The following is a 20,568-nucleotide window of genomic DNA, read 5'->3' on the forward strand; positions in this document are numbered from 1 at the left end:
GTTCGAATTCAAGTTACAACAATGTCACCCGACATTTTTATTTATACCTTTTTTAATATATTTATTAAAAATAATCAAGTTTTTGAAAAAAATTAAAAATATCCAAACCGCAAGAAATTCTTGCTGTTTGGGATTTTTTTTTTTTGCACTATAAAAACCCCGTTGCACTATATCTCTTTGAAATTAAAAAAAAAAATTAATTATCGTGTAAATGACATATATTGAACAATTATATAATTTTAATGATCTTTGAATAATAAATGAAACCGTAATCCATTAAAAAATAAGCAAATGCACACAATAAATAGTAAATGCATTTTAAAATAATTATATGGGTAATTCTTGAATAATCTCTTAGGCTTTTGAAAAAACTAATACCAGTTGTTGTATGTCTACCGCTGATAAAAAAAAATTAAACTGAATTTTTGAGGCACTAAACGACGTTTTTTTGCAATTCTGATTCCATCAATGCCTGGGGGCTCCTCCCTTTCCAAATTATGGTCATACGTGCAAATCCGACTTCCCTAGCCAAAGTTATGACTGTTTAAATTTTTTTTTTTTTTTTAAAACAATGCTTCTGTGCAAAAACATCGATAACGCATCGATGGCTTATGCCCGGCCTAATGACGGTAGAAGTGCATCAATGTTTCATTGCCAAAACATCAATGACGCACCCATGCTCTCTAAACGATCATAACTTTATTATTGCTAAAACATCAATGACGTCAAACTTGATTATAAATACTGCACGTATGTAATTGTGTGCATTTAAAATTATATTGACATTAACTGTGTGCATTTGCTTATATTAACTTGGTTATAATTTTAAAAGCACTGCACGTATGTAATTATTTTTTTCTTGCGGTTTGAGTATTTTTAATTAATTTTTTTAAAAACTTAGTTATTTTTAATAAAATATATTAAAAAATGGTTGTAAATAAAAATGTCGGCAATGTCACTATTAATGAACAAAAAAGTAATTTTGAAAAGTGGAAGGTTTTATTTGTGGATGGGGCCCACAGCAGCAATCCTCAACTTTACAAATTGTCAGAAATGCCTCCGTAGAGGCGGCAGCAGCATGCCACAAATCTATCACGCTGCTCAATCCAATTATCCAAAATTCCAAATCCAACATATAGAAATAATACCTTATTTTATTTATTTATTTGTCATAAAATAATACCTTATTTATTTTTTGATTCTCTATCTCTTCATTTAAAAAAAGTATGTTTTATTATATAGAAATTTCCATGCAGTTGATCCTATTTTCATTGTTGTGTAGATTTATTTGAATTTTAAGAAAATATTATTTATGTTAAAAATTTATTTAACTATAATATTTTTTATCCAAATTATTGTTATTGAAGTTCAACTTATCGTAAATTTATTTGACTGTAATATTTTTTTATCAAAATTATTGTTATTCAAGTTCAACTTATCGTAAAATTAATGGATATTATTTTATTTTCTTAAAGTTTATTATGTGCGGGTTAATATTATAACTCACAAGATGCACTGTTAATTTCATTCCAACTTCAAAATTTAAATAGTAACTTCATTTGCAGATCAAGATATGTGTCATAATTTCATAAATATTAAGATTTAATGTAATTGCTTTCAAAACATCATGTTAGTAAAAATATTAATTTCTATTATTTTTGTCTTTTTTCACTTAAAAAATAATTTTTAAAAGGTATGGGATTTTTTTTTATTTGTCAACGTTAAGGTAGATCAAAATTAATTACATACGTGCAGTGCTTTTAAAATTATATTAACATTAATTTAAATTATTTATATTTTAATTGCAGTTTTGTGACGTGTCGGATTTAATTGTCGTCGTTCTGCTGTGATTCGTCAAACTCAATCGGAGTTAGTTAAATAAATTAGTTGTTAATTAGTAATTAGTATTGATGATGTGGCGGTTTTCTCTTAAAATTCAAAACTGTACGCATACGTGGCTAGCTAGCTAGATGACATTCCCTATCTAGATTGGAGCATTCCACATAGAGTGCGAAAAATGGCATGGTAGAGTAAGCTCCGTCACAGATTGAACTACACGGTTACAACACATAACGGCACAGTTACGGCACAGAGCGGCACAGTTACGGTATAGAACGGCACATAACAACACATTACGTGTGTCAGTTATTTGCTGTGACTTGCGTGTTTCGTGTCGTAACCATTTGCGCGTTGTAACCATTTGTTTAAACTACAGCACAACACAACATGCCATGTGAAAGATCTAGTCACGACACGCCACGTGGTCTCGCGATGCACGTTTGGTCACAGTACGTTTGAGCACGATGTGACTCACGTGACATGATCATTTGTGTGCCATGACCACACTTTAGGGCTGTACAAAATTGCTCGAACTCGCAACTCGCTCGTTAATAGCTGACTCGTTTAATAAATGAGTTGAGTTTGAGTTGAGCCCAACTCGCTCATTTATAACTCAACTTATGTACTAAGTTGTATGAAAAATTGTTGGATTCTAAGTTGTTGTTTGCTTTGAGTTGACCTATTATCTCTGTGTTAAATTGTTTATATTTAGATAAAATATTACTAGGTCATTTCAATTGTTTGTGTATAGATAAACACATATTAGTGTATAACAATACCTAAGAACTTGACTAGTAAACGAGTTATAAATGAGTTGCGAGTCAACTTGAGTTGATAACGAGTTGAGTTCGAGTTGGCTCTACAGCTCGTTATTACCATCCCAGCTCGAGTTGACTCGCTCGTTTATTAAATGATATGAGCTCGAGTTAGGGGTAACTCGCTCAAACTCGGTTCATTTACAACGTTATCACCCTTTGACATTTTAGTCACGGTTAGTGTTTGGTAAATGCCCCCGGGGGCTCAACTCGGACCGGTCCGCCCGTGCCCGTGCCACGGGTATTAAACGGGCCGGACCCGATTTTTTTGGAAAAATACCCGTGAGAACCCGGACCCCCGTACCCGTAACCCATACCCGTGACGCCCGTGCCCGTGAACCCGTGCGCCCGTGCCCGTGAACCCGTGGCAGATTTTTTTTTTTACTTTTGGTCTAAAATTCAAAATTTAAACCCAAATTCCCTCCATTTTTGTTTTTTAAATATTGTTTTTTAATTTCTGTTTTTTAAATTTTATTTTTCTTATTTTTGTTTTTTATTTTTGTTTTTTAAATTTTTTTTTTTTGTTTTTTATTTTTGTTTTTCTTATTTTTGTTTTTTTATTTTTGTTTTTCTTATTTTTGTTTTTCTTGTTTTTCTTATTTCTGTTTTTTTTATTTCTGTTTATTTTATTTCTGTTTTTTATTTCTGTTTTAAAAAAAAAAGAAAAAAAAACCGGATCCGGACCGCCCGGCCCCCCGTATCCGGACCGTCCTGCCCCCGAACCCGTGACGGGCACGGGTATTAAACGGGCAGGGCAGAATTTTTGAAAAAAAAACCTGTGATGCCCGGCCCGTTTTGCCCGTGTGCCCGTGATGCCCGTGACCGTGACTACCCGTGCCCGGGTTTTGCCCAGACCGTCCGGCCCGGCCCGTTTACCAAACACTAGTCACGGTACAACATGGCACGAGACCAAAATCACAGTGTGTTGGTCACGACACGACACGACACATTTTTTTCCGCTACAATCCAACATATACATTTATGCCAACTACTTTTATATAATAATAATAATAATAATAATAATAATAATAATAATAATAATAATAATAATAATAATAATAAAAATAATAATAATAATAATAATAATAATAATAATAATAATAATAATATAATATATACATCCATTTTCATATATTATTTTAATTAATTTATATAAATAAAAATTTCTGATTGTATCATGTGTCCTCAATTATAGGAGATTACTCTGTACACTACTTTGGCCCCACAGTTGCAGAAATCAATTCATGCACCGATTTTCTAGATACTTGAAACTTGAAAGTCCAAAATCTCTCTATATCTCTGGCTCTCTGCCTATTACTAATTTTGATTATCTGAGACGAGTCAGTCACAATCAAATTCAAATCAGCTAACATACATATTTTCCTTTCCAATGTTGCTGACCCGCCACACTGAAATACAAATTATATTGTAGCCACAGAAAATCACACTCTTGTAGCACATGCTTTTCCAGCTTGGCGGAGAGGCTTGGATTGAAATTTGTGTACCTAATCACACTTAGTACCTCTTTCCAAGTTATCGTACGTGAATGTCATGAACTTCAATTGCATCTCTCTCTCTCTCTCTCTTTTGAATTCTTTACACGGTTATTAAATTTATTTTATAAATGAATCCACATGCATTGCAAATTTGCAATCGTGCAAATAATATTACTCTAATGCTTCCTTGCTTGCCTCCACATGTGTTCCTGTGGAGAAAATTGATATGTGACAAATCCACACCACGTGTTAATGGCTTTGCACCTTCTTTGCAAAATAAAAATATAAACTAAAACAGGAAAGCAAAAGCTCACAGAGCTTCAAAACAATTAAGTAAAACACAAAATCACAGATATAGAGATAACAACAGAGAATCAAATACTCATATCATTCCAGGGCAAAGGATCTATGTACCAAGCATAAGGACTTCATCTTCTTATTCCTGATGCACTGGTACTACCTCTTCCTCTTCCCTGTCTATTGCCCCTTCCTCTGCCCTTGAACGACTCAGACCTATTCCTAGTATAATCAAAGTCTAACAAAGCATAAAAATAACATTCATAGGCAAAATTAAAGGTAGAGAAGATAATAAACCACTATTTAGTGTAGTACATCAAAAAGTAGCTAATGTTATTATTTTGAAATCTAATGTCTGCAAAGATGAAATATTAGTGTTTTGAAAGCATAATTTATTTTGTTCTAACCATAATGTTCATAATATTTTTTTTATTATGTATATTAAAATCAGTTAAATTTTAATATACATAATAAAAAAATTATAATTATGGAGTGGCTATGTATGCTTTAAATTTTAAATCTACCCTTGTACCTATATCATAATAGAATACATTCTCAATTGACAATTAAATTCTAAGAAACTTTTTTTTTAGTGTGTGTTTTTGTTTAGTTTGCCAATTATTAGACAATCCTTGGAAAATTGTTTAATCCCTTTAAAATGATAAGAACAAGGCTTGGGTGCTATGGATAGCATAGAGGGCTACGGTGCTATGGCTTAATATTTGAGTTTTCAAAATTCTAACGGTCAATCCGAACCGTTCATCTTGTTCTCCATATTAATATGTGTTTGGAGACCAAATTTTATATTTTTTGGAAAATTTTTACTATTTTTTTAGATAGGTAGAAAATCACTTGATCTAAAAAATTCTGCACCATTCAGATATTTGATTTTCTACCTATCTAAAAAAATAGTAAAAAATTTCTAAAAAATGTAAAATTTGGTCTCCGAACACATATTAATATGAAGAACAAGATGAACGGTTCGGATCGACCATTAGAATTTTGAAAACTTGAATATTGAGCCGTAGCACCGTAGCCCTCTATGCTATCCATAGCACCCCAGCCTTACTCAAATGATAACATACATATTCCATAGCTTTATATTTTTTTTAAGAAAATTTGCAATGCTTATTTATATATCGTGACAAGGTGAGTAGGTGACATAACAAAAACACACAAGTTTCCATGATTACAATATTGCATGCATGTGCCGATGTGCGGATGAAGCAGCGGCTACGCGATTTTATCATTTTAGAATTATCCCCAACGCCCAACGCCCAACGGGTACATCCGTAGAATACTTAAATGGTAAATAAATAAAAATGGAAAACACCGTACGATTACGCAACCTAATCCCTACGAAATCTGCTTAACGGATCTTCTTCCCAGGCAGCCTGTCAACGGATCTCTCGCCTCCATTAATGTTGCCTATTTCTTAAACCGTGATTGTGTTTTTGTACCGGGTCAATTTCAGAGTATTTTAGTTGTTACCTGCAACCCGCTTTTGGATAGTTTACACAAAAAATTTTAGAGCCCGCTCAACGGCCCCCCAACATGCTCAGTTTTTCCTCTGGAGTACACACTTCAAAATATACGTTATTTTACTCTTTTTTGACGTGGCGTAAATTACGGGATTATTGTGATCTGATTGCTAGGTTAATTGAGACTAGTGAATATTTGTAGAAGTGTCTGGTGAGAAAAGGAGACGCCGGGGGTATACAGCTAAGCGGACGATAAACGACAGTAGATTATTTTTGAGGAAAAGTAGAAAACAAAAATCCAACGCCGAATGGCAACACGGACAGCTTACGGCGCACACGTGCTCTCCCTTCCCCTTTTCAAATATTTCAACATCTTTCTTATATATCCTCAAACATCTTTATTTACATTTTACAACCCTAAGGTAAAGATGTAAAAAAATCATACCGTGACCCGTGACTGGACACGTCACGGCACAATAGGACATGCGTGTTGGTTACGTGTCATGAAAAACCATGTAACATGATCATTCTTTGAAAATTTGACATGACATGATACACAAACTGATTTTGTCCCAACACAAGATGTCACGTGGTCATGTGTGATCAAGACCGTTAGATCTTCATATAAACTTAAAATTACAAAAAAAAGAAATGTTATACGTGACAAATGTTACCAGTTACATTTGCGTAGTCACGATGTAACTAACGTATCGTGACTATCTATCAATTAAATTACAACACGACATGTAACTCAAGTCGGCACGACACGAATTGTATTTATAGCCAGCTAGGGAAGTCAAATTCAGAGTAAAAATATAAATATATAAATTTAATTGGGTGAAATCGTAAAAGTTTAAAAACTTCTAAGCCCTCCCCTCTCTCTCTCTCATCTCTGCATTATGTACGAGGCGAGTTAAATACACAGTTTGTTTAGCGAAGAAATGACACAGAAAATTTAAGAGAGAGATTAGAACAGAGGTACTGCTGTGTGGCAGAAGAGAGAGAGAGAGAGAGAGAGAAGCATTAGTGTACCAGTGTAACTGTACCTCTGCTATAACCCATGTAGCAATAATCGCTCAAACACCCCTTTCACTTTTTATTCGTGAAAAGCAGAGAAAATCGTACCTCTAAGACTGCGAACAAGTCTTCGTTTTCAGGATTTCTTTTCTTTTAGCACAAGCGACACTGTTTCCTTTTCTGGGAGCAAGAATCCCGAACCGAACTCATTGCTTCTTTGCCTTACAAGTTCACAGCTTTTGCTTTTGCTTTCCTTTTGGTCACCTCAGCAAAGCTTTGTTTCGCCTTTGTTGAACCGCAAAAAGATAGATATTCAAACAAGTTCGTTTTTTTGGAGGAGATGGAAGCAAGTTTTGAAGAGAGGTCGTGTTCTGACAGAGGAATTGAGCAGGTTTGAGTTGACATTATTTTTATTTTTATTTTTATTTTGTTGTTGATTAGACTTAGACATGCATGTTATAGTTTGCTAGGAATTTTTTTTTTTTCTCTCTTGTTTGTTTTCTTCTATTTTACTTGTACTTTTAGTTGAAGTAAAAAAATTCATGAAGCATTTAATGCCTCGTGATCATTTTTGAGAAAGGAGAATCAGAGGGTGCAAGATACTGCAACGCTGTTCTTTTTCGAATTTTTATTCGTTTCGTTCTCTTTCAGTTTTCCAAGTCAACTTTTTTTCTTTTGGTATTGTTTTTCAGGTCTAATTTGTTACTACGATTGAAGCAAATGTTTATGTTTTCCAATTTTAGATAGCTATGTACTTTTCAAGCAGTTAATGATCATATCACATTTTTTTTTAATATAATTTTTTTCTATTTCTAATTTCCAATGCCTATTTTGTTGGGTTTGAAGATTGCGAAAAAAGCCTAATTATGTTGTATCTGCATTTGTACAGGGCATGTCAATTCTTTCCAGAAATGAATTGTCACATTTTTTTTAAAATAAATTCTTCAATTGACTCTTCATCATAAAGATTTTCTTTTTGAGAGAACTTGAAAACTGAAAATTTTGTTATCAAATTACCTTTTGCCAATCAACATTTTATATAGATCCCATTTCTTACATACTTTTATTTCCTTTTGAATTTTTCAAAGGCAATTATAGCTTTAAAGAAAGGTGCACATCTATTGAAATGTGGGAAAAGAGGCAAACCAAAGCTGTGTCCTTTCAGGCTCTCTACTGTAAGAAAATTTTGAAGCTTACCTGATTATGTGCTATAAATATTTTTAATTTAGGTATATATATACATCATGTTGCAAATTACATTGTCAATTTTGATGATTCAATTTTTTTTCAAATGTTGTTTCAGGATGAAAAATTGTTAGTTTGGTACTCAGCAGATAAGGAGAAGAATCTAGAATTAAGTAGTGTCTCGAATGTTCTTCTCGGTCAAAAGACGGTACGCAGACCCTACATTATAATCTTACTGCCCAAGTCTGGTACCAGTATGTACTAGGTAGTAGCAGCTACTTATCAGATGGATCTCAATTTTCTCATTGTAGTTATTTCTTGGCCATTTTTACCATCTTTTAATTTCTAGTTGAAAATTTGTTTATTATTTCACTTTTCTAGGATTATTTAACCTTCGACCTAATCATAAAGCTCTAATAAAAAATTTGAAAAAAAAAAAGGTTCATGTAGTATAAGTATTTGGTATCCGTAGGTTCAAATAGACAAAGCATTTTTTTTTTTAAATTTACCCTGCTTGATAAATTATGTAGGTTAATTTTCTCCGACAAAGGCGGCCTGAAAAGGAACCACAGTCCCTGTCACTAATCTATGACAATGGTGAATGCTCTATTGACCTGGTAACTCTCTCTTGCCTTGATTGTTCTCTTTTTATCTTATTTTGTAAATGACGGCCTGAATTTAGGTGCTAGTAGTGTGGTTACTGATATGTATGTGATATTCAGTACCAGATGAAGTCATTTTCTTTTCCTTATTTTTTTCTTTTGATTTTCCTTCTTGGCAATTGCTTTGCTTAATAACATATATGTGCAAGAAATCAAACTGCATAATTGCTTTGATTTTCTTTTGGTTTCATGTCCAATAAAGAAAATAAGGGTAAAGATTTTAACAAAGCAGTTTTAGCTTCATGCAGCGGATGGACTATAGAATCAAAACAGCGCTGCAAATGGTTCGTGCACTGCATGAAGCCAAAACTGCTCTGTTAAAATCTTTGCCCGGAAATAACAATTGGGCATGACTCCATAAATTGAATAACTGCTTCATTAATCAATTTCTTCAATTGTGCTGCAATGATATGCAATTCAGATATGCAAGGATAAAGTGCAAGCTGACACTTGGTTTCTTGGTTTGACATCACTGATATCGGGTTCACGCCAGTCAAGACCGTTAACAGATTATAGGCATAACCAACAAACGACTAGTTGCATATACAGCCCTGCTAGCTTTATTCGAAGAAAGCATAGATTAGCAACAATTCAGGAACCGGTAAAAGTATCTCAGGTCAGTAAAGAATCACTGCTCTTTTACCACAGTTAATTTGTGATTTTTGATGTAGTGTACGGTCTAGGTGGTGCCTGAATGAAGGTTCTTACTTTGCTTAATTATAGGACATGAGTGTATCTCAATGTCACCATGTATATGTCAGAAGTAGACAAATTAACCATTTGCCCTTGGAAACCGACCAATTAGAAGACTGACATTTTTCTTAAATAGGCTACATCTATTCTATTTTTTAATAAAGGATAAAACAGGTGCTTTATAAATTTGAAATGAGATCTGACAGAAAAGGCAACAAAATGGGTAAATTTGTGAGTTTTTAACTTATGATGGGGAAAATACATAATTTCAGAGTTTTTGAAAGGTATACATGAACTTCTGTAGCTAATTATAGGACCTTAATACATGTTTTGTTTCTTTTCCTTACGTAAGGTACGATCCTTGTACAGCAGCCCTCGGTGTAACCAAAGCCGGTACTTTCAACATAGCATACTAGAAGATTCTTCTGAAATTTTCTTTTCTCCGAGACTGAGGCAGCATTCAGAAATCGAATCATTTCTGGAGAAATTTATTCCTCATTTACAACCTAACATACCGAAAGGTACCAAGAACGCAGTACAAACTGATGTAACGAGAGACTGGAAAATGAGTCGAGCACCGAAATTAAAATTACCAGACCAAGCATCTCTTTCCATAGATAGAAGAAGTGACAATTTAAAGGATATTTTCATGTGGGGAAAAGTACCTGGAGCTATATTAGAAAATGCAAAAGGTACTAAGTGTGACCCTTCACTTCCTAGGTTATTAGACTCGGTGCAAACATTTCAAATTGAAAAAATCATTTGCGGGGAAACACATGCAGCTCTAGTCACAAAACAAGGTGAAGTTTTCTCTTGGGGCGAGGAAAAAGGTGGCAGATTGGGACACAAAACTAATATCAATATATCTAATCCCAAAATCATTGAATCACTTTCTAATTTGCGTGTAAACACACTTGCACTTGGCGCAAATCACACTTGTGCTTTAACCACTTCCGGTGAAATCTATGAGTGGGGTGAAAGCAGCAATGGAGACAAAAAGATCCCTTGGTTTCCATATCGGATTTGTGGTGGGCCCTTGGATGGCATTTGCATTTCTAAGGTTGCTTGCGGGAATTGGCACACTGCTATTATATCTTCTTCTGGTACACTATACACATACGGTGAGGGGACTTTCGGTGTGCTCGGCCATGGAGACAAAAAGAGTATCACTAAACCAAAAGAGGTAGAATCTTTGAAAGGGTTGAGAGTGAAATCAGTTGCTTGTGGTCCATGGCATACAGCTGCAATAGTTGAGATAATAGTTGGTAGTTTTAAAAGCAGCAATCCGGGTGGGAAGCTTTTTACGTGGGGTGACAGTGACAGAGGGAGGTTAGGTCACACCGATAGAGAAAAAAAACTTATCCCGACTTGTGTTGCATCTCTCGTCGATTGTGATTTTGTTCAAGTTGCATGTGGTACAGTTCTGACAGCTGCACTAACAGTTTCTGGCATGGTTTTTACCATGGGTAGTGCCATGCATGGTCAATTAGGAAATCCGAGGGCCCGGGATGGTTCGATAACCTGTGTTGACGGATTGCTCAAAACTGAATTTGTAAAAGAGATAGCTTCAGGCTCTTTTCATGTGGCAATTTTGACCTCCAACGGGAGAATTTTTACCTGGGGAAAAGGTTCTGATGGTCAACTAGGGTTAGGCGATTTAACGGATAGAAGCGCTCCCGCTTTTGTGGACACTTTGGAGGATAGGAAAGTAGAGAGTATAGCATGTGGGTCTAATTTCACAGCTGCGGTTTGCTTGCACAGGTCAATTTCAAGCAGAGATCAGTCGGTTTGTACCGGGTGCAAAACTGTTTTTGGTTTCACGAGAAAGAAACATAACTGTTACAATTGCGGGTCTACATTTTGCCATGCATGTAGCGGTAATAAGGCTTTGAAAGCGGCCCTAGCACCAGATAGAGGCAGACGGTACCGGGTCTGCGACCAATGCTTTAGTCAACTTGAAAATTATCCTGGGTCTATGTTAAACAAAGGAAACTTAACAGTACGAGCGAAGAGAGTTGAGCAATTTTTGACAGAGATAAGAGCATACACGCCTAAGGTTTCACGCATTTTTAAGGAAGCAAGCTTAAATGAAGAGAATGTGAGGTCAACTAAAAATGTTGACCAGAAAAGACAACATCCAGCAAATGAAGTTTTGGGACCTCAGAGGAGGTGGGGCCAAGTGGATTGCCCAGTACAATTTGTGAATTGCTTCAGTGAAACCAGTTGTTTTTATTCAAGTACTAAGCAAAAGGCTGCTGACATGGCAAAAGAGGTGGAGTCCGATCCATCACCAACTGATGTGCCTGAATCAGAGTCGGAAGTCGCTTTGGTGGATAAAATACTTTCAGAGGAAATAAGACAGTTAGGTGAAGAGGTAAATTAAGTCATATGCCCTTTTATTGGTGAAGTACTGTGCTCAATAAAATGGTTTCATTTAACTAATACTTTTTGTTTCATGTAGGTTTCTATTCTTTTTAAGCAGTGCCAGCAAAAAAGTCTCAAAATCCAGCAATTTAAAAGGAAAATAGAGGAAACTTGGTCTTTTTCAAGGGACGAAGCTGCAAATTGTAAAGCTTTAGATGATGTCATTAAATTGCTATCCAATCAGGTAATTCTGAGTTCATGCCTCAAAGAATTTGAATCATGCTAAGCTGTGTATGTTCAAGTTAGACAGGTTTCATAATGATATTTTCTTTTGATTTTTTTTGGCTCGTTTAGTGTTTAACTGATATTTGTTTCGGACCCAAACATTTCCAAACCTCTATGTAAAAGAAGTGGTCAACACTTGGGTCGAAACAATATATTGAATCTAAACAAGATATTACCATGCATGATACCAAAATGGTTCAAGTTGATATACCAGATGATGCTAGCCTAAATATGATTTGTGAATTAGCACATTTACATGTGGTGTCGCTGTATTACCTTTTATATTGAGTCTTTTTATATTGTTATGCACAGAAGGATGTATTATCAGAGAAACTATCAGCAAAAGAGGCACATTCAGTGAACGAAACAATGTGCAGATCATCTAGCATAAAAGCCCTTGATGAAAGGGCTATTGTTGATATATGCACAACTTCTATAGATCATACCGAACCTACAAACAGTTCCCTGAAAAACCAGAAAAATGCAAGAATAGTTATTGATAGAAACGCCAGTGAAGTAATTGAGCAAATTGAACGTGGCATCTACTTCACATTTATTGCCTTGCCAGGTGGAAAAAAGGGCCTGAAAACAGTGAGGTTCAGGTGAGTAATAATTGATTTACAGTACATAGTGTTGTCATAGTTGTTAGTCACCTCTTTTCATGAATTAAACTGGATGTATTTCCTCGCTTTGCTCAGTCGGAAGCATTTCAACGAGGAGCAAGCGAAGATATGGTGGGATAAACACGGCGCAACAGCACTACTGAAGTACAATGTGGAAGAAACCGCAACATGATCCAGGGCAGATTTCAGAGTATCAGTAGATAATGAAGCAATGTAAATAAGACCAGCAAAGAGGGTTCCATCCCCAAATTTTCCCAATCGGCAATATTTAGTTTTGCATGCGGCACCAGATGTACAGAAAATTTCTCTTTAGCCCTAATCACAGAGAAATAATATGAATAGTGCAAGCCCCTGGTAAATGTACTCTTCATTAATGGATCAGTACATGATTAACCATTTTCCTGAGATGTTTTAAGCATCCTCAAACCTTTCATTTAACATATTACAGGTATATTAATTTGCTGCCTTAAAATTTATGGAATAGAAGTCTATTTGCATTGATCCACGGACTTAGCATAGTAGGACTGGTTCAATTTTTGTGAAAAGCTTGATATATCGGACCCTTTAATAAAAAAATAAATAAAAATATATAAGCTGTTTGCTGCGACTAGTTTTTCAACCAAATTGCGATTATCCAAGTAAACCATTTCGGATTCCCAAAATTACAAGATTTTCCGTCTTTCCCAAATTACGGGTCTTATACATAAATTTATGGACAAAAATGTGTCAAGGCAAAATGCCATACAACCTCGGCAACCCGATTACCAACAGTAAATAAAGCCATATCTCAAATATTTTATGAGGCAAAAAAAAAAAGGAAATTAACATACAAACGAACATCTATAATTTCAATTACCCGTGATCCATGGTAAAGTGCCAAAGAAAATTAGAATAACTATGTGAAGAAGTCTATAATGCACTCTCAGTTTTCATGAAATAAGTTATAACCCTGCGGGTTCTTACCCACAGGATCACATGTTACAACAATCATACATGAGACCACTCAATGGTCAGGCATCTGCCTTGTAAAATATTTATAATTAACACAGACAACAACAACACAAACCACCAAATGGAAGGCAAACCTAAAGACCGTGAAAAAATTAGCTACAAACACAGCCTAGTTAATTCGCTCTCACCATCCTGCGCCATCACCTGGACCTCTATCTTCTCAGTCTTATCAACACATCTCTTCTTATAAGGTACAAACCCTCTAACCGGCTTATCATTCCACTCCTTAACATTACCATAAACTAAACTATCAATCTTTATCAAGTTTTTACCTGATTCAACAGGATCTGCATTCTGACATTCTTTCAGATCTCCATTAGAGGCACTACTCGATCCCGTGAAAGACCCTACCCTCCTCATTTCTTTGCTTGCTGAATCATCCGAACGAATGCATTGCGCCTCAAGAGATATGGCCTCTGGTTTAATCAGAGGATATGACATAACACCAACTGGACTGCACAATGGAAAGGGGACAACAGCAACAGGTGAAATATTCTCTGCTGGAAGCGGTGGCATATAGTAGAAAAAGGGTAGCATGCCAGTATGCCACGAGGTACCTTCGGTCTCAACTTCCATTTCTCGATCTGTAAAACAGTTATCAGTGTCGATATTCTGTGCAGTAATAGCTTTTACTGCAACTGTCTTACCAAAGAGTTTCAAACTCGGAGAATTTGATTCAACACACACCTCTTCTTCTGGAGCATCACGAGTATTCACCTCGGATCTTTGTGCAGATTCCTAGTATTGCAATTTACAGAAAAATCAATTAGTTAAAATTAACTACAAATAATAATTAATTAATTAAATTACCTATTTATTATTTGTGTGCATATACATAAAAAATAGCTTCACATCTCTTTATAAGAAAATAAATAGAAGTATCTCATATATGGAAGAACTTGTATTACCTCAGGTGTAGGCAATTTTGCATCCGAGCCCGTAATAGCCATCTGAGGTGAAGCGCATCTAATCTGTTCATCCCCAGATGATCCGGACAACTGGGCCCCATTATCCTGCTCATTTGATCCAATAGTGGACTCCACTGGGGATGCACAACCACTTAAAACAGTTGGAAATCCAGACCCCGCAGACTCTGACGCAACAATCGATAAAACAGACATAGGTGATCCATTCTCTTCTTTCAAGAGAGCCTTCTCTGATTTCTTCAAAGATGGGATGGACTGCTTGCCAGAAACTCCATTTCCCAATTTTCGAGGGTACGGGCGTGTCGGCTTCCTCTTCGGCCGAGGTGGCGGTATATGAATTGGTGTCACGTTGCATGTGCTATTACTGTTAGTCGATTCACGTGCAACCTGTGCAGACATAAGAAAATTTAGAGCAAATCTTTGACAGTGTGAACAATTATAATGCTCGACTTTCATGAATTCATGACTTACTTTGAGATAAGTAAGGCCATGGGGCAGAGATAAGTTTATAATGAGGAAGGACAATTGACCTTAGAGAAAAACTTTTGAGCATGGCTTCTAATCTGGATTGTCGTCTTGGTACCGATATGCTCTGTCATAGTACTCTATTTGTTAGATATCAAATGATAAATATTTAGAATTTAATAATTTAATAGAAATTTGAAAGTACCTTCTATCCGGCGCCAATTACGCCCGTGAAGTTGTAAAGCTTCCAGAAATTTCTTGTGCTCTTCTTCTGTCCACTTCTCCCTCTGCTTAGTTATTGTGTAAGGCTTTCTTGCCTAAATTTAGATAGATCAAAATATACAATTAAGGCAAGATGAACAGTTTATACTTATTACATACTAAGCGCAACGGATTACAACTTTGAATTACCTTTGGTAAAGTATCATCTACCAATAAATCACTCCTGCCAATGGTAGCTGTCATGAATGAAGCTTTCTCCTACCGAAACACCAGTTTTTTTTTTTCAGATTACATTAATTAAATCGATTATTTTGCAACCGAAGTCGCTGCAGAAAATTCTGGCAACTAATTCTAAAACAAATTGTAAAATGATGGCACCAGTAGTTACTAAAAAGAGATATAATGGACTAGCTTGATTTAATAAAAGCCCAATGGTCCAAATTTCCTGATAAATATGAAATTACTAAAAAGCAATCTTATGATTTGCTCAGGAATAATGTAAAAATGGTTTGGCAAAAGCTACAATCTGAAAAATGCAAAGTAATTATAGAAGAATACTTTTTCTTCAAAAAATACAACCATCGGTACTAACTTACTGCTAATTAAGTAATTATCAATAATTCCAATAATAGAATAATTACCTGAATCTCCATGAAACGCCACCAGGAAAAGATTAGGTACTAAAAAATAACAGAAAGGCACTAGCTGACGGAAGTCTGCTAAAGTACAAAAGGCACTCCCAACTCCATTTATATTCCCTGAAAGCATCGACGAATTTTCGTGATCAATATTTAATCCAAAAATTAAGCCAAGGAAATTTAAATTCATTCAAGCTGATCGTCCAAAGTTGGAACACATCAGACTATTTTATAGACCTAAATCTAGAATTTGGATCCCAGCGAAACAAAACACGGAGAAGAGAAGAGAAGAGAAGAAACCGGATCAGACATCAATTGTGAGATTTTAGTAGTGAAAATTACACTCGATCTTACCTCCAGTAGACTAGCTAGTTAACTCGAATCCATTGGAGACGAGCGAAAAAAAACTTCTTCAATTAATGCAAGAGCGGTTGAGAAAGAAATGGAGGAATAGAAATAGTGGAGAAGCGTGTAGGAGGGAGAGAGGGGGAGAGAGGGGGAGAGGGGGAAGAAAAGAAAAGGGAAGCCACGTAGGACGGGATTTTTGTGTCGCTTTTTCTTATTTTTTTCTCATTCGGTGGAAAATTCCAGAAGCCGCTCGCTCCTTGTGGCTAGCGTTTCACGGAGTTGGACACGTGGCAATACATATAGTATTTATGATATCTCCCACCAAGACAAGTAACTTTTTGTGGTCCAACTATCCTTTCTTTTGTGTTGCCTCTTATGTTTCTAATGGCTCGTAAACCTTTCCTTTGAAAGTACGCCCAAAATTGTGGCTCTTAATTCTCTAACGGACGCGTGTCAGTAAAAAACCATACGATGGACAGATTATTTGCCACATTGAATCCAGGTTATTAACCTCGCTTTTTCTTTGAGGCCTATGGTTTATCTACTGGATAAGCAATTAAGCAGGATTAGCCTGTAAAATGACTGGATAGTATTTCCTGTCCTTTCTTTGTATATTTGCACGCTATAGCCTATATCTTCTTTCTATGTATTATCCTGTAAAATTACCTTTCTATTTCTCTGTATTTTGCACGATATATTACGGATTTGTGTTTTTGAAGAAGTATTAGGCGAAAAACCTATCATTAACGGTAATATGGCACTTCTCAATAATATAATAGATAGGCCCGGAATTGTCCCGAGTTTCTTTCAGGTTGGTCTACCAATTATTGCATTCTAAGCAGATGGTCACTGTTCAATTCACATAAGAAAGCACTTCTTCTTCTTCCTTCATCAAATTCAAGGGGAATGAAACTAATCCAAAGGTTCAATAGAATTACCAGTAAACCCATCAAAAGGGGCTGTTATATAGACGGATATGGCCCCTAAGGTAGCCTTCTATATATATATATATAGAGTTAGGCTGGGGTGCTATGGATAGCATAGTGGCCTCTATGCTACGGCTCAATATTTGAGTTTTCAAAATCCAAACGGTCGATCTGAACCGTTCATCTTATTCTCCATATTAATATCTGCTTGGAGACCAAATTTTACATTTTTCTGAATTTTTTTACTATTTATTAAGTATTTTACAAAATTGTTGATCCAACGGTGGCTGCACAAAACAGTAAAACCATTGGATTAGCGATTTTCAAAGTGGCTTAATAAATAGTAAAAAAAATCAGAAAATTATAAAATTTGGTCTCCAAGCAGATATTAATATGAAGAATAAGATGAACGGTTCGGATCGACCGTTTGGATTTTGAAAACTCGAATATTAAGCCGTAGCATAGAGACCACTATGCTATCCATAGCACCCAGCCTAACTCTATATATATATATATATGGAAGGGCTTCTCCGATATTAATTTTGAAAGTTCCGCACCATACATAGTTCTAGAATAGCTCGTGTTAAAATATGTCCTTGGTACTTATCGTATGTCCAATTTTAATGTATTACGTGTTTGTCGTTCCAAAAGAAAGAAAGAAATATCAATCTTGACAATCTCTAGAAATAATATTTTAATTTGAAATCCAACAATATCAACATGATATATATTCACATTACTATGTCTATGATGAGATTTGATATACGTTTATAATTTCATAATCTTTTTATTAATGAAAAGTTCAAAAAATAAAAAGTTCAAAAAAATACATAAGATATCCGATTATAGAGAACAATAGAAAATAAAAATTCAGATTTTTCATGGCCTAGGATTTATCTACAATTTTATGGTTAAAATAAAAATAAAAATTTCCAAATATCTAGAGCCGCTAAAAATCGAAATAGGGAGAACCAGAAGAAGCGGATTTGAAAAAGTGCACGGAGTTGGATGGGTAATGATATAACAGAGCGATTTTGCTTCACACAGCGCGTGATAAATGGAGACAGTATGAAAAATATATGCTTTTTGAGCTTCACAAAGAAAAGTAAGCTCTGTTAATATATTCGCCTGAGTTGAATAGAGAACAGGAATCCAGCATAATAAAAGAAGGAAAGTCAAAAAGGTGATGGCCCACAAAGTTTCGCTGGAATTCACTGTGCGTTTGACACGTCACAATAGCTGCTTCTTACTCTGAGGTGATGACACGTGTCTTCGCTACAAGGAGCTATTGTTTTGAACTTTGGATGGATGCTAATTAATCACGGTCTTTAATAAATGGCTGCACCGAGCACTAACATAACATGTCCCTGAAAATATTTCGAATCTCCCGAAATTGTGTCTAAAGTTTAAAACATATTAGTTCAATAGTTGGCTGAATAACTTTTGTTATACAAATCACCTAAAATGAATATACTAGTTTACTTTATAGTTTATGCTACTAATACTATTAATAAGACTTCAGTTAATGAGTAAGGCAATGAGAGATTTGACTGTCACATAATTTGATTTGATTGGGTACAGCTGTTGCCTGTTGGAGGCAGTAATCGGCTCCTCATTGAATAGAAATAATTTGTGAGAAGACTCGGGAACATGAATTGAGATTTGGACTTTCATCCGTGCGAGCATTGAAATATGAAATAGGAAAAAGATAGATAAGAGCACAATTTGCACAAAGTATTGGACAATAGAAGTGGCGTAGACGGTGGAACTTTGTTGGCCACAACAAAATTTAGTTTCAAATTAAAATAAAAAATTCTGGCCACATATCGTTTCGGCTTCTCACAGTTGCAGCCGTCTGACGTGGGATTTTTTGTTGTTTCTGTTTGCTATTTTTAATTATTTTTTATAAGCTATGACGGTGGGGTCAGTTATTACAGTCAGACCCTTGCAAATTAAATTAGGCACGATTAGAGATATTTCCCAAAACCTCATAGGAAAATTTTCCCAATTTAGAGCATGACGACGCGGAGGCGGAGATATCAGACATTTATGATTGCATTGATTCAGGTAAAACCTAACGAAATATCACTGATTCACTGTATTGGCTGCATTAAATTTAAAGAAACTTTGTCAATGTTTCAGTCCCTCCATTTCCAAGTAACCGACAGAGGTTGGTGGGGTACAGTCAGCTGTCAGGGGGAAGAAAAAGTTGTCAAGGCGCACAGTCACGAATCCGTATCCTCAAAAGCATTATCTCAACAAAAAAAAAAAAAAAAGCATGATCTCAAGAGAGAATCTTTTGAGTTAATGAATTTGAGTCATCTCATTTTAAACGGAGTTAATTCAGCACTTGCTAATAATATAAGAAGTCTTTTAATATTAGTGCAAATTTAATCTGTACGAATCTTAAAACATATCGTACGGTTGAAATTCATTCACTCAAAAGATTCCTTTTGAGATAATGCAGAGGATACGAAATTCCACAGTTTTTTTATTTTCATAAATTAAAAACATCAAATTATCGAAAATAGAATAAATTTACTTTTATATTTAGGTCATGAATTGGACTGAGGTAATGAGTTGGTTTTATTGAAGTATCTGCTGAGATCAAATCAATTGTTCGGTCTCAATAATTTACATAAATGGCAGTATGTCTTGATCATAAAAAACTTGAAAAATGTTGTTTATAAAAAATTGTGAATTTAGGGTCTAAATTAATTTATGTTTCAGTTATTGGTTTGGTCTAACAAGCTAATGAGACCGATTGAATTTTCACACAATGTGATAGTTCAAGTAGAAATCGTTACTGATTCGGTTTCATTCTTTATCGTACAGAATAAATAATGCATCTTATTTTCATAATTTTTTTTTTCTAAAAATAAAAAATGCTGGCCAGACTGGTCGGACAAGATCCACCACTCATCTCTGCACCTGTTGTTTTATTTCTTTTTCAAAAATACGTTTTGAAATTTTGATCACGTGGGACCGGAAATTGGAGAATGACAATAAAATTTGTGTGGCTGTTAAGCAAGAGCAGGGCAAAAGAAAATACTTCATTATCATCTTTTTCACTATTTAAATATAATATTTTTATTATAAGTATTTCAATTCAGCCAATTGGGCCAAAGATCTCAGATAAGCATTATTTTACCCATAAGCTCCTCATAGTCAGGGACGGACCCACATGGAACTGAGGAAACAGTCGTCCTCCTAGACTTTGATTTTTAATGAAGATCTATGAGTCTTGACCGATTTTAATCTCTTTGAATTTTTTT

General features: G+C 35.2%; 2 protein-coding genes across 6 annotated transcripts; one reads left to right on the forward strand and one right to left on the reverse strand.

The window, feature by feature from the left end:
* The first annotated feature begins 6,816 nt into the window (after positions 1-6,816).
* LOC144557716 (Regulator of chromosome condensation (RCC1) family with FYVE zinc finger domain-containing protein) lies at positions 6,817-13,220 on the forward strand. 3 transcript variants are annotated; one of them, XM_078306275.1, is made up of 9 exons: positions 6,817-7,336; positions 8,034-8,120; positions 8,249-8,338; positions 8,661-8,747; positions 9,214-9,408; positions 9,838-11,859; positions 11,947-12,093; positions 12,447-12,736; positions 12,833-13,220. In XM_078306275.1, the coding sequence occupies exons 1-9, from the start codon at positions 7,286-7,288 to the stop codon at positions 12,927-12,929; spliced, it is 3,066 nt and encodes a 1,021-aa protein (XP_078162401.1). In that variant the 5' UTR covers positions 6,817-7,285; the 3' UTR covers positions 12,930-13,220. The 3 variants fall into 3 exon arrangements, with proteins under 3 accessions (XP_078162401.1, XP_078162402.1, XP_078162404.1); XM_078306276.1 differs by having other exon boundaries at positions 12,450-12,736; XM_078306278.1 differs by lacking the exon at positions 9,214-9,408 and having other exon boundaries at positions 6,872-7,336.
* A 437-nt stretch (positions 13,221-13,657) lies between these two features.
* On the reverse strand, positions 13,658-16,642 carry LOC144557717 (uncharacterized). 3 transcript variants are annotated; one of them, XM_078306281.1, is made up of 8 exons: positions 16,374-16,513; positions 16,023-16,139; positions 15,571-15,639; positions 15,365-15,476; positions 15,225-15,286; positions 14,677-15,081; positions 14,456-14,506; positions 13,658-14,352 (listed from the first exon to the last, which is right to left on the reverse strand). In XM_078306281.1, the coding sequence occupies exons 2-8, from the start codon at positions 16,032-16,034 to the stop codon at positions 14,194-14,196; spliced, it is 870 nt and encodes a 289-aa protein (XP_078162407.1). In that variant the 5' UTR covers positions 16,035-16,139; positions 16,374-16,513; the 3' UTR covers positions 13,658-14,193. The 3 variants fall into 3 exon arrangements, with proteins under 3 accessions (XP_078162407.1, XP_078162405.1, XP_078162406.1); XM_078306279.1 differs by having other exon boundaries at positions 13,658-14,506; positions 16,374-16,642; XM_078306280.1 differs by lacking the exon at positions 15,571-15,639 and having other exon boundaries at positions 13,658-14,506.
* Positions 16,643-20,568: the final 3,926 nt, after the last annotated feature.

The sequence above is a fragment of the Carex rostrata genome, chromosome 8, assembly GCF_964058835.1.
Source record: "Carex rostrata chromosome 8, lpCarRost1.2, whole genome shotgun sequence".
Lineage (NCBI taxonomy): Eukaryota > Viridiplantae > Streptophyta > Magnoliopsida > Poales > Cyperaceae > Carex > Carex rostrata.

Excerpts from the sequence above, each read along its gene's own strand:
- LOC144557717 (XM_078306279.1), bottom strand. Across the intron at positions 15,477-15,570 it reads TAGATGATACTTTACCAAAG|GCAAGAAAGCCTTACACAAT; the intron begins GTAATTCAAAGT and ends ATCTAAATTTAG. Across the intron at positions 15,082-15,224 it reads CTCAAAAGTTTTTCTCTAAG|GTTGCACGTGAATCGACTAA; the intron begins GTCAATTGTCCT and ends ATGTCTGCACAG.
- LOC144557716 (XM_078306275.1), top strand. The coding sequence starts at position 7,286 with ATGGAAGCAAGTTTTGAAGAGAGGTCGTGTTCTGACAGAGGAATTGAG. Across the intron at positions 8,339-8,660 it reads TTCTTCTCGGTCAAAAGACG|GTTAATTTTCTCCGACAAAG; the intron begins GTACGCAGACCC and ends TAAATTATGTAG. Across the intron at positions 12,094-12,446 it reads TTAAATTGCTATCCAATCAG|AAGGATGTATTATCAGAGAA; the intron begins GTAATTCTGAGT and ends TGTTATGCACAG.